The sequence below is a fragment of the Squalius cephalus genome (genome assembly GCF_949319135.1).
Source record: "Squalius cephalus genome assembly, chromosome: 24".
NCBI classification, from domain to species: domain Eukaryota; kingdom Metazoa; phylum Chordata; class Actinopteri; order Cypriniformes; family Leuciscidae; genus Squalius; species Squalius cephalus.
This window is the reverse complement of record NC_137145.1, coordinates 18,310,957-18,328,109: the sequence shown is the minus strand read 5'-3', so window position 1 is coordinate 18,328,109 and position 17,153 is coordinate 18,310,957. Positions and strand designations below refer to the sequence as shown.

The window sequence follows — 17,153 nt, the reverse complement described above, 5'->3', positions numbered from 1 at the left end:
TGAAATGCGTATGCGGCGGCGGCTACAGGAGCTTCCAATCGCGAGGGAACAATTCTGCATTGTAGGCATAACTAGGGATGCAATAACGCCACCAACAACAACCAAAACTAGGCTACTCATTGCATGTAAACTAATTGTAACGTTTCATTGTGAATCAAATTAAAATGTTCTTCTCTTTGCAAACGTAGGCAGAGGCATATAGTGACAGATTAATTCAATAATGTTGCAAAGATATTGCATCAATCCATATGTTTCATTAGGCTACTAGGCTATTTGTTTTGCCTTACTCTATTCATTTAGGCTATTTATTCAGTTATTCATCATCTTCCGTCCTTCGCACTACTTGTGTAGCGCACGCATTCTCAGACCTGTCACCTGTCACTCATCATCGTAGGGGAGGTGTTTGGAATCATTCAATCAAGGTGGTCACTTCAGTCAAGCTCGTGCATGAGTAATGACGTCATCCATAGCAACGAAGACTCACTCTTAGTTTAGGAGTTGTCATTTTTCTTTACTAAGAGTAGGTCTGAAAGGCGTTGTGAATAACTTTTAAGAGAAAACTCCTAGCTAAAATCTTTTAGTGCGATTTAGGAGTACTCCTAGTGGTAAGATAAAATGCTTTGTGAATACGGCCCCAGGTGTTTTCCGACGTTTCAGTGTGGATGAGACACCTGTAAACGCTAAATTCACCTTACTGCGCATGTGCAAACCCTTAGAAAAGCTCACTGAGATGATACAGACGAAAAAAAAAAAAAAAAAGTTATCGCACAAAATATCTCACCATTCATTGACGCGTCCAGGTCGCTCACAGTCACCATATGTTTGGTCTAAACTGCAACTGCTCTCATGTTTTGCAGCAGGACAGCAAATGTGAGTAAATTTTCTGTCATCTTTGCAGGACTGCGATATGAAGAGTGTGCAAAGTAACATCTTTTAGCAACAGTGTGAAAGTGAATAGCACATTGAATATCTGTTGGTACAATATGCATCACTACTAAATTTACAGTACGTCATCGTTTTTAAATACCTACGTTTTGACAGTCCACACTACAACGCGGAAAACGGCGTTTTCAAATTTATCCACTTTGGAGAGCGTTTTCAAAAAGCTTTGTTTTCATTAATAAAAACGCCGTCTCAGTGTGGACGAAAGGCCAAAACGGAGAGAAAAAGATGCGTTTTCAAACGAAAACGTATTAGTCCAACAGCACGGCAATTATACTTTGATATGGAAGGATTGAAAGAGCAGAAAATGAGTGACTGGGGTTGATCAGAGTCTCCCATGGCTAAGATCAGCTGATGCCACTCAGCCACCCAGGTGTGTGCTTAATCAACACACTTCTCCTTTAGGTTTCACGCCGGACAGAAGGAGCAGGTCCGCCGGGAGACCGCCTGTCAGTATTCATCTTCTAAATGAGAGCCCTCTTCCCCACTCCATCATGTAGCCTGTCTCTTCTTCTCTGGGATCTGCCAGTTCTGCTCTCCCAGCAGCTACAACATTTCTCAACAAAACGCTGTGTTTTCCAACTGTACCCTGACTGTCTTTACAAAGCCATCAAGCAAGTGCAGGAGAGCCGCCTCTGCACCCTTAGAGGAAGAGGAAGAACTATAGCTCACCGTGCCTGTAGGGCTCATTCAGGTGCATAACAATATCTGAGAAACCTCTAGAATAAATGCAAACAGTGTTGCTACACAAAATGCCGTTGAAGTAATCCGGCCCTACTCGCGCAAGATAAATATGTAAAAGCGGCTCTGATTAGGCTCTCAACTAAACTCCTTCCCAAATAAAGCACTTCTCTCTACCATTAGCGGCATGTTTTTTGTACTAACTCCGTATGGCATTCAATAAAATCATTCGGAGCAGCTGTACACATGATGTTTAATTGCACCCCCTGTGTTTACAACAAAAAGATCCATCTTTTCTTTGCTCTCCATTTCCTTGCCTTTACCATCGTACCTCATGAGCATCTGCTTCTATCCACTTTGTCTGAGTAAGTTTCTCATGGGAGAATCTTCATGTTGCAATATCGAATCTTCTCTTAATTTGAAAAGTTTTTATTTTCTCTAACTTTCCTTTTAGGTTTCAGTTGCATACTGAAGAAAAAAAAACGTTATTGCCTGACTGGACCCTTTTCCCATAGGATTAGAGGAAAAAAACAAAGGCTGCCCACAAGTGTAGATGCAACGGAGGAGCCATAGATGCAGAAATACACAATGTGCTTCTGGAGAAGAAAGGTATTATCAAACACCAACTATCGTCTAAATCTTTTTTTTTTTTTTTTTTTTTAAATAAAAAAGGATACGTCCTTCGAGATTTGAGTTTGTTTCCTCTTTTTTCAGATTAGAAAGGAAGTCTGTAAAGGAATTTTCCACTAAAATGGCTAAAAAATATCAGAGGATGTGATAAATAACATAAATAGTCAAATAAGAAATAAACATCAGTTTGCAAATAAAAGCCAAGGTGTAAATTGTGATTCATTAACATTAATTAACACTTGTAAGCAAAGAACCTCGTTTTTTGTCATGGTTAATGCGATGTGTCACAAGTGTGATGTAGTAAACATAAACAGCTATCATATTTGCTAACCTGTCTAAATGCCAGGGTATTTTAAATCAATTTCTGCCACACAATAAAAAGTGTTTATTGCATAGTTCAGTTTTGTTTTCTACAGGGTGTCAAGGCTTTGCAGATGCTAACCAGACCTATTAATGCAAAACGTCAGACAAGCATCAGGAAACTATATGCTATACATTAGTCTAAATCATGATGATCAGCTGGAGTGGAATAATTAATATGGCTGCACTGTGAGGTGATTGAAAGTGCCATGATAGTTTCTAGGAAAACTTAATGGAGAATGGAAAAGCATAATGCACCCAGATGGTGTAGTTACCATGCCTACCAGTAGGGGCTAACCTAACAAGCCAAACCTTCAACCTTTGTTAAAATCCCACAAGATTGTCAGGCATTTGTGGATTTCTATCATAACCAGTGGATTAATTTGACACAAATTATGGTTGTTCACGGAGACAGACAGCATCACTTCCATAATTGACCGCATTGCCCCTAGCTGGTGTCAGTAGATTTGCATCACTTTCAGGCATCACACAAAGCCTGAACAAGTGACAAATACATGACCAGGACTTAGTCTCATCATTACTACAGCACAAACTGCCTCCTTGTGAAAGGATATGCAAATGATGTTTTTATTGAGGAGCATGTTCTGATAATCTACCCAATCAGTGTGAGAGGAGGCTTATATACAGTATATATAGAGCTGATTTACCTCTATTCCACGACAGTTTTTCCACCTCAATTCCTCACTCTCGATTATTCCAATCCCAGCTCTGGAGGAGTGTTCTGGGTTCGGACCAAATTTCAAGCTCGGAGCCCTCTTCTCGGACAGCATGCCAAATAAATACACATATTTTATACTATATCTGATTATATGTAAGTCTGAACTCATGAAGTAAAATTCATGCAGTACTAATTTGCATTTATTTTGAATGTAGTAAATGTTACAATCAAAGCCGTTAAATCATATCAAGATACAATATTATTAGACTATGTGGTGATGCGTCTTTAAATGGATATTTCACCCAAATTTTTTAATTTTGTCATAATTTACACACCGTCATGTCATTTCCAAACCTGTCCAAAGCAACATTAGACCCCCATGTGTACTGTATGTATTTTTTCGAAACATCTTCTATGTTCAACAGAACAAAGAAAGTCATACTGGTTTAAATTACATAATTTTTTTAAAAACTGTTATCATTTTACATTTGTATTTATATACTGTACAAAACACTATCCCCTTAGTCCCTGACTAGAATGCATGTTTGAGCTGTTTTAACAAAGAAACTATCCTGAAATATGTCACTGCCATTGTTTTATCTCGAGATGCACACCAGTAATGTTTTTTTTGTTTTTTTTTTTCTAAGGAAAGGTCTAATCCTGGTTTATCTAAGCTCTGTCTGTGAAACCAGGCCTAAAGATTTTTAGGATGCATTTTAGAATGTTAATTGGAACATAATTGTTTTTATGTTGTGTATTTAAATACCTTTTGCACATCTGACATATTTAAATACTGAATAAAGTAGAAACTATTAAATTATCAGTGTCACAATCAGTGTCACTTTACAATAACCGTAACAGTTACACACATTATATAATGCTATATAACAAGTAGCTTTTGTGTGATGTCACGGTTTCATAGATGACAAATGAGAGTTTGCAAGGTGCAAAATATTGTTAGAAATCTGTGACTTTCAACACAGACATTTTTTTTTTTCATATAGACATAAGAGGTACAATGAAAACCTTGAGGTACAGAACATAAATGTTCACACATGCATATAAATACATGCAGCAGGTGACTCAGACATTGTTGAATGCGTGTATGCCAGTGGATTGAAAAGCTGTTTTAATTCCATTTGGCCAGAGACTTGCAGTAAATTAGATTAATGTTAAAGTGTCATGTTTCCAGGATTAGAAAATGAATTCAAACGAGTCTCTAGGTGTGATGCTCAGCAGGTGGGCTGGGAAAGTGTTGAGCTACCTCTCTTGACGCCACCGTTGATTCGCCGCTCTCCGCCGTGTCTTTGCGATTTCAATAATCCCGTTTTAACAACCCGACAAACACGCGTCAATAAAATATGACTTTTAATAGTAGCTCCTTTTGGACTACTCCACAAATGTGACTCTTATGGTACACTATAACTCTCTCTCGCTGCCAGGCATAAGCTATTGGTCGTTTTTATCAGGCAGAAAACCACAGACGAGGCTGTGAACGAGTGCGAGAAGGACAAGTAGTTATTCAGAAAGTGATTTTCCACTTGAACATACAGGAGAAGCCTCCTGAGGCCTAAGCAACTGTGGAAAGGGGGCGTTTAGGCCCAATGAATGGGTGAGGAGGCACTACTATGAGGTGTGGCGTACGGTCGCTGTGTTTGTCAGGGCTGATGGATGGCTCTAGGCTGTTTCGGGATCATAGATGATTGGAAGATTGAATCCATGTGGGACGTAATCGGGTGTTAAATGAGACAAAGAGATGTTTTATTGACGCAATTGGGCAACAAAGGAGTATAGTAGTCCACCTTGCGCAAACAAAAAATGGTCGTGCATGTGTGATGATGCTGTTTTGATGTGCGATGTTGCATGTGCCCACGGTTCCCAAACATCTCCACTGTGCTTATTGACTTTGCACATAAACCTTTTTAATGATGATGCTGTTTAAATTGCGCCATTGATTTTAATGCGCCAATTACATCTATAGTGTATCAGAGTCGATATGTAGGACAGCAGTACAAATAGCTGAATATGAGAGGGCTTTAGTCCAGCAATTTTCTATGCGTCTTAAGTGCCTGCGATCTGTAAAACACCTCACTTTCCTGAAAAAAAATCTGCAATCAATACAGTGGAGAAAACCTTTTTAAGGCTTGCAGCTACATGCGTTTTTTAAGCGCCTGCAGGAAAAACACAACGCCTTTAGCATCATTACGGAAAAGGCCGTGAATCCGCGCGCCATAGATCTACGCGCCTGCTTATTTTGGCACGATTGTAAGTATCTTTCTTTTAGAGGCGCGAATGTGTCGTGTGATAGGAGGGGACGGCGGGAGGCGGCGGGTTGAGATACGGCATTATTTGACAGTGTTTAATTGGAGAGTACATTTGAGAAGCAGCCGTCCCCGCCGCTGGCTTTGCTTCTAATTGCCAGCAGCACTGCGCTTAACGAAGCGAGCGAAAACGAGCGTGGGTGAGGGAGAGAGCGAGGAACAGAAAGAGAGAGGGGCCAGGTTTCCACGGCAACAGCAGATCAACAGTAGGCAGTAGCCGAGGGGGTAGTTTCATCTTGAAGAAAGACCCTCTCTACTTAGACTCCCTCTTCAACAGGAAACAAATGCCCCAGCCGCACGTAAACAAAACACCAGCGAAACGGCTCCTTTTAAAGCTCAGCCTGCAGAGAGCGAGGCGAAGCGAAAAAACCTATCCATTAGAAGGAGATTAATGAAAAAAACTCAGTGGGTGCTCCCTTCGCAGCCTCGGTTAAATAAGCCTCTACGAGGATCCCTGTCTGCGAAATGTGCTTCTATGTGGTCAAGAACCACTATCATCCCTGATCTCAATTATTATTCATGCAGCTTTGCTTGTTTCATCCGCCGTCCTCTGGAACGTGTACGCTGTAGGTGATGTCAACAAGAAGCTGAAGAACACCAGCAATCTGATTCATTAATCCTGACTGTTGAGTATCTGGCATTAAATGCTAATCCTTCGCCTTGGTGTAGTTCTCCTGAAGACCATTAGAGGGCAGTTTGGCCTTCTAAACTATCCTGATCTTACGCTTGCTTGACAGTGTAACGTGTTTTCCCACTGTTGTCTCTTTACTCACAAATACTTGCTCTTGAGTATTTACCTCACTTTCCATCTTGTACGTTTGATATTCTTTTTAACTTGTTTATGACTCTCGCTTTTTCCCAGCGTTTGTTCGCTGGCTCACATCCATTTATTTTTATCTGTGAAAGCTATCATTTCAGAGATGCGCGAATTACGTCGTGGCATATCTATAAAGACAGTGCACCAAATGAAAGCCGGATTGATTTATTGTCTTTCATCTCAGCGTTATCATCTTTATGGCTTCGTCTTTATTGTGCTGTCGAGTACTGGGAGGTCTTGGGTGTAACGGTTTAACTCCTTGTAGAGGAGAGAATTAGGTTTCAGAGACTGAGAAAATTCAGGGTCTTGAGTTTTTTTGATCATTAATATTGATGGACAGCTTTTTGTGAAGTGAGAGCTTCACATTACTAGATCTCACATTCGCTATTCTGTTCTATTAAGTTCCTGTCAGTCTGGCGGAACTGTAACCTTTTCCTCTTTCTCTGTTTACACAGGCGAAGAGACCCAGAGGAAAAAAAAAAAAATGAGTCTTATATCTTTGTCAGATCAATTTGCTTTATTAATGAAAAAGCTTTATGGAGAGATCACAGTCCCTAGATTCATTCTTAAACAATGACTCACCAAGCAAATGTATTTCTTAGTTTTTTTCTTCACTCATTTTATTACAAACTTTGCAAGGACTTATTACAAGGGGTTTGTTTTCAACATGCGGAAACGGAACAAAACGAAACACATGGGAATCAAACAAACAAGTCGGATCGGACAATCCACTGTTCACAATAAACATAAAATCTGATAAAGCCCTCGGTGACAGGAGCCAGTGAATGACTACGGTGCAGGCATACGACGGCCACATTCACACTGACTCGGCAAAAAAGATCGATCCATCCAAGGCATGATGTGCACATCTCAATAAACACTTTACGATTTTTATATGCCATCGGCTTTTGTTGTAAGATTTAAAAAGCTTCACTTGCATGTACATAAAACTGTACAAAAACAGATCATCACAAGCATTTTTATTCCTATATAAATATAACCAACAGTTAAGGATAACAAGTTTTGAACTCTCCTGCAAAAGACATACTTTCAAGGCAGCTGTCTTCAGTTTGGGGTGAACGGTGAAGATGAGTTTTGTGCAGTGAACGTCGCTTTTGTTCTCTTTTGAACCGGCACTAACATTTCAGCAAGAACAGTAAACGGTTTCTACCAATTATCTTTGGAATTCATGCTCAACTCGTCGCTTGCTTGACACCACACACGGGGGGATGTGGAGAGCTATGTACAGAACGCTTTCTAAGAGATGTTTACCACAAACACCAGTTTTCGTTATTCTATGAAGAAAAGTCTCGCTCTAAGGACGAAGAAAAGACTCCCTCGTTCGATACGGTCGTCTCGTCACATCCAGACATCTAACAGCGAAAGAGCACAAATCTAAACACCAGTTTAAAAAACAACCACGAGAAGTGGACATTCCTCCGTCCGTCCTCCGGCATTTTGGCCGGAAGGATTCTAGGAGACTAGCCTTAGAATTACTAGGAATAAAAAAAAAGCCAGAGGAGTCGAAACCTGCAATTCAGACTATCTGACTCAGGCTGGCATCGGAGTGGAGGAAGGTCAAAGCCTGCTTCACTCAGAGTTTGAATAGATGAAAGCCTTTAAGTGGTGGTAGAGTTTTGTGGTCATCTCTATCTTTTAGCCGTGTTAAGTCCAGGTCAGCGATCTCACACGTTCGCCTGGGCAGAGGGTGGTTTGCAGTGGAGAGGAGGGAAAGCGAAGCTGGGCTAATTACGCTATATCATGACTCTCGTTGGATTTTTTCCCCCCTCCCCTATCAGAGTCACTAAATGGCTTCGAAAACAGCATAATGTGCTTTCTTTCCTTAGGGCGGGATAATCATTCGCCTTATTTAATCATGGCTACGTCCAGTAATTTCCATACGTTCCAGCCTTAATTATTCGGCGAGATGTGCTGAAGGCATTCGCGATGAGGTAAGTGCAGTGAAAAAATGCGACTCGCTTAAACAATTGAAGCGTTTGGACTGGGATCTTTTCCGTGATCTGTGCTTCCTTTGGGGGGCTGGAGTATTCGCATATGCCAACTGCACTACACTCATTACTCACCCCAATTAAGGAAATGCCCATTGCAGTACACCTCTTCAACCCTCCCGGCAGACACACGCGCTCGCCCGAGCACCGGGATCTGGGCAGGGACTGTGCTGCAGCAGGTGAGGAAAAAGTAGCGATGTCGAGGCGATGCACTGTGATGCAGTAGTAATGATAATGTCCATCAGATAGATGGTCCTTGAGCACAATAGATAGTCATTGTCAAAATGGTCCCCCAGAGATTCTCTCAAACATGGAGGGAGACACAGCTTTAGAGCAGGTTAGATAGTCAGCACAGTGTCAAAGAAAACAGAAAAAAAAGCCCCAAAAAGCAACCAACCCGAAGAAATACCCAATTGATGGAGGACAGAACATTTATGTGAAAAAGACAAAAAAAGAAAAGTGGCTGAAAAGATGGTGATGTGATCGTTTGTAACATTTGTCTTTTTCTTTTTTTTGATTGTGGAAAAAAAACATGCACAATTGACATGCGAAAGACAAGACAGGATTATCAGTCTAATTTGTCCATTGTGATTGTTATATACAACTGTTTTAAGGCATTAATACATTTGTTCATCAAACAAAGTCTAAATAGGACACAAAGGTTTCATTTAAAACGGTAAAAACTATGTAAACCAAGGACTGTGAATATGCAATTTGATGGAGATGAGGCGCGTCTGTGGACTTCACATACCATTGAGTTAACGAAACGATACTGATAATTTGAGGGGAGGCAGGTGGTCTCCTCCTCACTGAGGCTGTGCTGTGTGAGCCGTAGGCGTCTCCGCGAGTGCCAGGCAGCGTTTGCACTACACCATGGGAGTTCAGGGGAGATTCACAGTGCCAAAAAAACACAAGTTCTGCCACATGACACAAAAGTATGCACGCAGATTCTCATCTGTTGAATAGCGTGTTAATGTGCCAGAAGCCACATGTGTTACTTTTCGTGACAGTAGGTCCCCTGACGCACAAACGCACACACCGGCATATGCTAAGGTCTGTCATAGCGAGTTAATCGCTGTTAAACCCACCGCCCTCCCTCGCCAAACGCACACTTACACACAAACTATACACCGGTTTCAGTGTGCACATGGACACACAGCACCGCAGGTGAGGATCTGGGTCCTAGTCGAGCACACCGTCAGGAAATCTTCCAATCCAACTCGTCTAATCACGTTCCCATCTGGCCATTACAAACGTTCAGACCCTCAAAAGCAGCAGTAAACACACACTTCAGGTGTTCAGGCTGATTTAGATGTAACTTTTGACCTTTTTTATTAGATTTTTTTTAAACTATTTTTCAACTCAAGCCGGATAGTAATATTCATATATACACCATACAAATGTATTTACAGCGTTTTACATGTATAAAGACTGCTCTCCTCTGAGGACAGGATCAAGTAAAGAGTGTTAGACACTCTATGTGGCTCAAGATCCTTTTACAGCAGTATCTCCTGCCCACTACAGCACTTGGTAATCTAGTAAAAGAACCCATGAACATTCCGTAGCCTAGCGAAGCTAAAAGTCGGTTAGTCACGTAAAAGTATTTATCGGTTGTTTTTAATGGTATGCAAAAAAAACAGTACAAATAGTTACAAAAGAAATAACGTGTTAAAAGTGATAATAAATAGATGCATGAATGAATGAATGAATAAATAAATAATAAAATAAATAAATAAATCTACTCTGATGACAATAGCGTATTTTTCCACTATTCAATTGATATTTTATCCTGTCGCAGATCCGATGTTCTCTTTTTGCAACCGTGTCTCTGTAACTTCTGATGTGTGTCAATCACAGATGGTGGGTGTGGTTATCTCACAGGTATATCTCTCTTTTCGAGGCGTGATTGGAGGGGGGGCTGGTAGGCGGGAACTCTGATGTCACCCTCAGAGGCACCTCCTCTAGTGGGGCGTGGTCACTGGGGGTGTGGTCACTACTGGAGTAGGCACTACGGGAAGGTGGGAGGCGTGGCCTGTTCTCCTCTCCTCCCAACCTCACGCTCCCATTGGCCAGGCGTCCCAGGCTCCCCCTCTCCTGATAAGGCACAAACGTGGACAGTTTAGGGGGGTTGCGTGTCTTGCGGACGGGCGAAGGCTGACCGGGCATCCAACAGGCATCTGAGTGACCAAGCTCGCTGCACTCCTGGCTGCAGTTTCCCGTCATGGCAACATCAGGCAATGAGCGAATATCTGCAAGAGGAAGGCACACACACACAAAAAACAGTCTTTAATGATCACAGTAAATTATTTTAAAGAACAACAAATCAAAACTTGTTTTGATACGCTTGAGTTCATCTCTGCCGGGTGAGTCACAGAGACACTGCAGTTCACCTAGCGTCAAATGCAAGCAACTAACAGGGAATACACAAAGAGCTGCCAGTGGTTGCTATGCACTGTGGTGTGGTTGCTATGTGAGAGACAGTTGTTGCTATGCACAGTGCTGTTGTTATGTACTGCACACTGGGATTTCTTCAGTGGCTACTGTGGGTCAGATTCGTCTGGGTTGATGTGAATGAAAATGGTTTCTTCAAAGTGTTGGTATTTCGATTGACGGTTGCTACTCTGTAAGAAATTATTTTCATGATATGTCATCACAACTTTTTTCTTGTGTCAAATCAACTTGGATGAATAATGTGGCTCAGATAAAATAATATTTGAGTTTTTCTGTTAATTAAACCAATCTCCTTCTTTGTATTACCTACAAAAAAATATTTCAATAAACTCAAAATTTGAAGGTATGCCCACATACATAAATGGAAGGGTGAAAGTGTGAAAGTGCAATTAACTTTTCACTACATTTACTCCCCTTGGACTGCAAACCCCTGATATACATGTCTTGAATATTTATGTACTTATATACATACAAGCACGCCTGCATTCGGTATCCTATTTCAACGCTAAATGAGACCCACCAAGGCCCCTGAAGGGAAATTCAGTGCTAAGGCTTATTGATTGGCAGGTCTGAAATTAGTGAGCCTCTGATTGCTATTCATTTTCCATTCCACTGTTCCCTAATTAATTAAATAGGGCCGAGACCCAGTGACCTCATTCCCAGTGACAGAGCCGCACACAGAGCTACATTAACACACACACCCTGTAATCCACCAACCACATGCGCTCTTTCTCAGGAGCCGTTCGCTCCGTGTACATGTTTCTCACCCCTGTGCTTTCACACCAGAGGTTCTCAACCTCACAGTCTTTATTTTATTCTTCTGTAATTGTTTCTCTAATATCAGGAGAGTTTAATATTACAGCGACAGGTAGAGATCCATCCGTGTTAGATATAGATTGGGGTCGCTAAAGACCCGAATATGTAATAATGATTGGCGAAACATTCATGCATTTAAGGGATAAAGATAATATTTCAGATTTTGGTTTGTATTTTCAATTTATTTGGATAAAAATCATTTATTTTTGTTCAATAAATATACTGTCATTAAAATATGAAATAATTTTATAAGACTGCTTGAAGGAGATCCCATAATAATTTAAAATGGCTTTACACAAGTGACAAAAAATATTATATTTTATTATATCATTACTATAAAATATTTAATTAAAAAATATATAAAATTTGTAATTATCTCTAAGGGAGACACCTAACAAAATTATATTGATCATCTAAATCTAAATACGGAAAATGGAAAAGACAGATCACTATTTATTATAATGCCAATTATTGTGACTTTAGCCTCTGCTGTTGGGGATAAAGGCACAATAATAGTGGTTTAGAGGTAGCACTATATTTTACAGTCCTGTTCCCCACGTAAATATGTACTTATTATAGTTATTACAACAACTGGGTAATAACTAAATCCTAACCCTGAACCTGCACCCAATACCTAACATTAACCCATATAGTTACCTTATATTAACTAGTACTTTCTTAGGTAAGTATACTGTAAGTACACGCAACTGTAAAATAAAGTGCAACCAGTTTAGATGAGAATAAAATCAAATGTGCCTTTTACTCCAATCTGCCTTTAGCACAGTTGTATACTAAAGTTAAGGTCAATTATTGAATTGCATTACAACACCTCTAAAAAGTGAAAACTAAAACATCCAAAACATCAATTGGGAATCAAATGGCATGTCTTATTTATTTACAAATATTTATCGTTTATGAAAGCAGAATCCTTCAGAAGCCTCAGAATCGCTAAATTATATATGGTTCCCTATTCACACATATTTTGGATCCTAAAAAAAAAAAAATAGGTTGCGGAACGTTGAGAACCTCTGATCTGCACACTCCTGCCTGCCATGTTACCTTTCTCTCCACTTCGGATTCATTCTCGCCACAGCTCCAAACTACTTCATCTTCCAGAGACAGAGAAAAGTAGTGGAGACCCTTAAATGTGCAAGAGATCTACAGATGGCAGCCCCGAGGCAGATGCCGGGGCCCAGGGGACGTACCTCCACTGGCCTTGAACATCTATGCAGCTTTAATGCACTCATTAAAAAGAGCTCTGTAAGGCTCCACAGGCACAACATAACTGACAGTTCTCTCCGCACGAAAACACAGCACTGACCCCACCAAAGAGAGTGTGCCGCGCAAACGTAGGCTTCAAAAAAACTCCCAATAAGCAGGAGCCGACATGGTCAATACATCAAAGAGGTCTGGAATGGTGTAAAAGAGGGCGTTTACTGGAGGAGGAAAGAGGCTTTATATCTCACCAAGCGGAATAGATCAACTCGCCCCTCTGGAACAAACACATTAGAGTCCTGCAGTCCTGTTTGTGTGTGTGTGAGGGCTAAAGTGTGTGGGAGAAAAAGTGTGTGGTGAACTCGGAGAATAATCAAGCGTGTGTGTTAGAGGCAGACAGTTTGTGTGCGCGTGCGAGGGATAGGATATGCGTAGGATCGTGTGCATGTGTGTTAAATTGTGCTACTGTCTGTGTTTGTAAAGTAAGTGTGTGTGTGCACTTGTTTGTGCAATAGAGATGTGTGTGCTACAGATGGTGTTTGAAAGGTGAGGCGTTGGGAGGGTGGAAATGTGTGCGTGTGATGTTCTTGTAGGCAGGTGTGAAAACAGTTTTTCTTTCATCTTATTTCTTCCAATTATTATTATTAAAATTGTAGAATAGCCAATCACTTGTTTATAAATGCAGATTTAATTTTCTAATCTTTCTGTAGTTGTGTAGTTCTGAAAAGTGGAAAAGAAAGCATGGATTTCTGGTAGATGTGAGCATGTTAGACGACATGGAATCAAAACTTTCCTAAATTGATCTGTTCGTTAATTTGTCTGCTTTCATTTGGAAAATGTTCAATTAAAGAAGTATATTTTAATAAACAAATACTGCAGTTATGACTCTTAAGTTCTGATTGGGTGAGCCACATTTGAAGTCTTTTTAAAACGCTCATACAAATCAGGTAATTAATATGCATTAATGCACTAATTTTCACCATTCGGAATAAATCCAATATGATTTCAGATTCTGAAAGTCCTGTTTATGAACTCTAAAGCCCCTTTCACACAGAGATTCCGGAAAATACACGGATAAAGTGACCCGGGATTTGACCCGGGTTCGTTTGATTTTGGTTCATTCACACTGCCAGTGATTTTCCGGAATCAGAGAGCGCGTTCACACACAACCCGTGTATGTCCCGGAAAGACACGTGACATCGATGTGACTTGTAATGTCTCAGCAGCGTCTTCAGTTTGCTTATGAGCTGCGATTTCTCTCTCGAGAAACCACGCTTGTGCATTTATTTCTCTGATTCGATCATAAACTTGCGCATTACGTACCGCTTCACAGCTGGCGAACGATCCCGCGCTTCAGCGTCATCACTCCGACACGGCATTATTACGGCTTTTGTTCACACAGCGCGCGTTCCGGGACTGAACACGGCAATGTTACTAGGTCCCCAACCCGGCATCGATCCCGGCATCAATCCCGGGTCGTGTTTGCGTTCACACAGAAAGCGTTCCGGCAATTTGCCGGCAATTTCCCGGGTTCAATGCGCTGTGTGAAAGGGGCTTAAATGTTGCAATCCAATTCACATATTCGTTTACATGTGGATTACATGTATTCCGACATAAAACTTCAAACGGCATGTTTAAAACATCGCGATAATGCTTCCGAGCTACCGTGACTATAATTGTTGTTTTTTGCATTAATTACACATCTAAAAAGAAAACAGAGATATTTGTCAGAAAAGCTTTTTTTTTCTTTCTTTTTTTTTTTTTGGGAAATATTTAGCAAATATGCAGTCTCCTCCACTGACCAAGGCATGAGTGAATAAACATACAGGTTTGTAACCTTGTCTACACCGATTCACTGATATGTAGGCTATCTTAATGTAATATCTTAATAGCCTACTTACAGCACCATATAGCCTACTGTTTTATTTAGGTTTAATGGGCATAGTAATAATAATAATAATAAATAAAGACACAATCAATGAATGGATTTAAAAGGCAGTGAGATGGATGGATAAAAATGTTATTTTATTTTTTGTTCTTACATATTCTTTCTTATGATACAATCAGCAAGTATGTTTACATGTACTTTACAGGTTTTATTCAGCTGGACTAAAGCAATAATTTTTTTTTTTTTTAAATGTCAAGTAAATGCTTTAGTCAGACTGAAAATTACAACTCACAGACCTAGATTATGTGATTGTAGCTTGACTTTGGCATTAATTGTCAGATGATGACTGTAGCTCGATTATTAGAACTGCCCTTCAAAGTGTACTTACTGTAATGCAAAGCTTGGAGTAGTTTAATTGTTACTGCTTATATAGCTTACTGAAATGACATTCATAAATGTCATTTCACATCTTAAAGTGGTGTGTGTTTTGATGTTTACTGTGGTTGGCATTGCGTATGGGGTTTGGACCACACTTTGGTATTCTCTCTATGCAACAAAAGCTTAAACCCATCCAGGTTTACAGCCTTAATCACAGCACACAACCTGGAAGAGACCAAAGGAAAAGCAGAAAAAAGGAAAGATGAAAGAGCACACAAATGGTAAACTGCGCGCTACAGGCGCTTCGCCGTGACCACCTTAACATGCAAAACTTGCCCGTCCTTTCGTTTAAAGACGTATGTAAGGGTGGGTTTGCAGTGTTCTTGCATCAGGGAACCAGTGGGATGACTAGTCCCGTGGATCTATGGCAGGTTTCCTCTCTGTCTGATCTCCAGCCGAGGGGTAGTGGGGAGGGGAAACGGGCATGTTGCTCTTCCTGAGATTTCACAGAACACCTCCTGTTTGATCCAGCATGCACACTTTCTAACGTACCCTCAGCCTTTTGCCCTCTCTCTGTCTCTCTGATCGTCTTTTTTTCCAGTGCTTTTGCCCAATGACTCTACCTTGCTTTTCTCCTTTTATTCTCCCACCCCTTCCCTTTCTCTTCTACTTTCTCTCCAATCTGCCACATTTTTCTCTCCTTTCGTTACCCTCCCTCCATCCTCTACCTGCTGCTTCTGAGTGCGCCGCTGTGCTCTAATCAGCTGGAAATTACAGTCCAGTTCACGGAAAAGCAGGGCAGATGAAAAGAATCTGTCTGACTCCCCGATTGTCTACGGTTTTAATCAAATGTGCAAAATTCTCAGGTAATTATAAGAATCTATTATCAGAAATCAGGTGCCCTGTGGTTAACCATGAAAGAAACAATGATGTCTGTATTTCTGTAATAATTTGTGGCAGCCGTCTTCTTGCCGAGGGAAAATGACACAGCTTGGTTTTGCCTGACATGCTGAGGTTATTATCAGACACAGAAGCTCCTCTAACAAGCTGGCACTGCTGAGTATATCATGTTCCTCTCTGGAGCAACCAGGAAAGACAAAAGAAAATGAGAGAAATCAGCCGAGAAAATAACACAAAATAAGACAGATCTTTCACGTAATGGCAAAGGCATTCCAGGAAGGATCCGTATTTAAGAAGCAGTGATGGCAAATTTTCAGATGCTGAAACCTTATGGATGTCTATTATCCCAGTTTTGTTTCAGTGACAAGGACATTTCTGTTTCTCCATGACGGTATAGGTCATTTCTCAGTTACACAACTCTTCGTATTTAGAGCGAGAGGGGCTTTTGAGGGCACAGCAAGTTGTATTTCAGCCAACTGATCATGTCTACCCACCCTTCAATCTCTACCGCCTCAGCGTGGGGCTTTTGTTAAGCTAATCTCGGCCTCTAAATTTTTCACTCCAGAAAGTGCAAAAAAAGATTTTTCAAGGAAGATTTGATTCATTATTGAACACAGCACTACTCTATTTTTGTACTTGTAAGAAAAGTGTGCTGATTGCAGCTCGGAGCGTTCGGGTTCCAGTCGTATTCGGTCTCTGTTTTCCTCCTCTAGTGTTCGGTGTGCCGTGACAAACCTTTCCGTTTGAGAATGAATAGAATGGATAAGAAGATTCTTTTAGAAGATCCTTTAAAGAGAAAAGAAAGAGAGAGAGGTTGGGTAGTGGTGCGGCCATTTTGATGAACTGATTAGCAACTCGCTTCTGCCAGGTCCTCCTGGTGGGCAGCAATTTTTGGGCTAGGGATCATTTTCCTCTTGGCGCCGGAGCAGTGCTGCTTGGCTGTAGCATGTCCTGGGTTTTATTATGGTGATTGCTGGCATTTGTATGGTCGTATCTGGCTTTGATGCAACCCACTTTGGCACTATCAGTTTGCTGTTGGATTATGGGGTAACAATTAAAGTCTGGC

At 40.8% G+C, this 17,153-nt stretch overlaps 1 protein-coding gene across 1 annotated transcript in view; it reads right to left on the bottom strand.

Moving 5' to 3' along the window:
* Nucleotides 1–6,937: 6,937 nt before the first annotated feature.
* pcdh1a (protocadherin 1a) overlaps nt 6,938–17,153 on the bottom strand; it is a 76,468-nt gene continuing 66,252 nt past the window's right edge. The window contains exon 5 of the mRNA XM_079860617.1: nt 6,938–10,688. Within this exon, the coding sequence (XP_079716743.1) occupies nt 10,315–10,688 (374 nt within the window). The 3' untranslated portion in view covers nt 6,938–10,314. The remainder of the gene's footprint in view (nt 10,689–17,153) is intronic.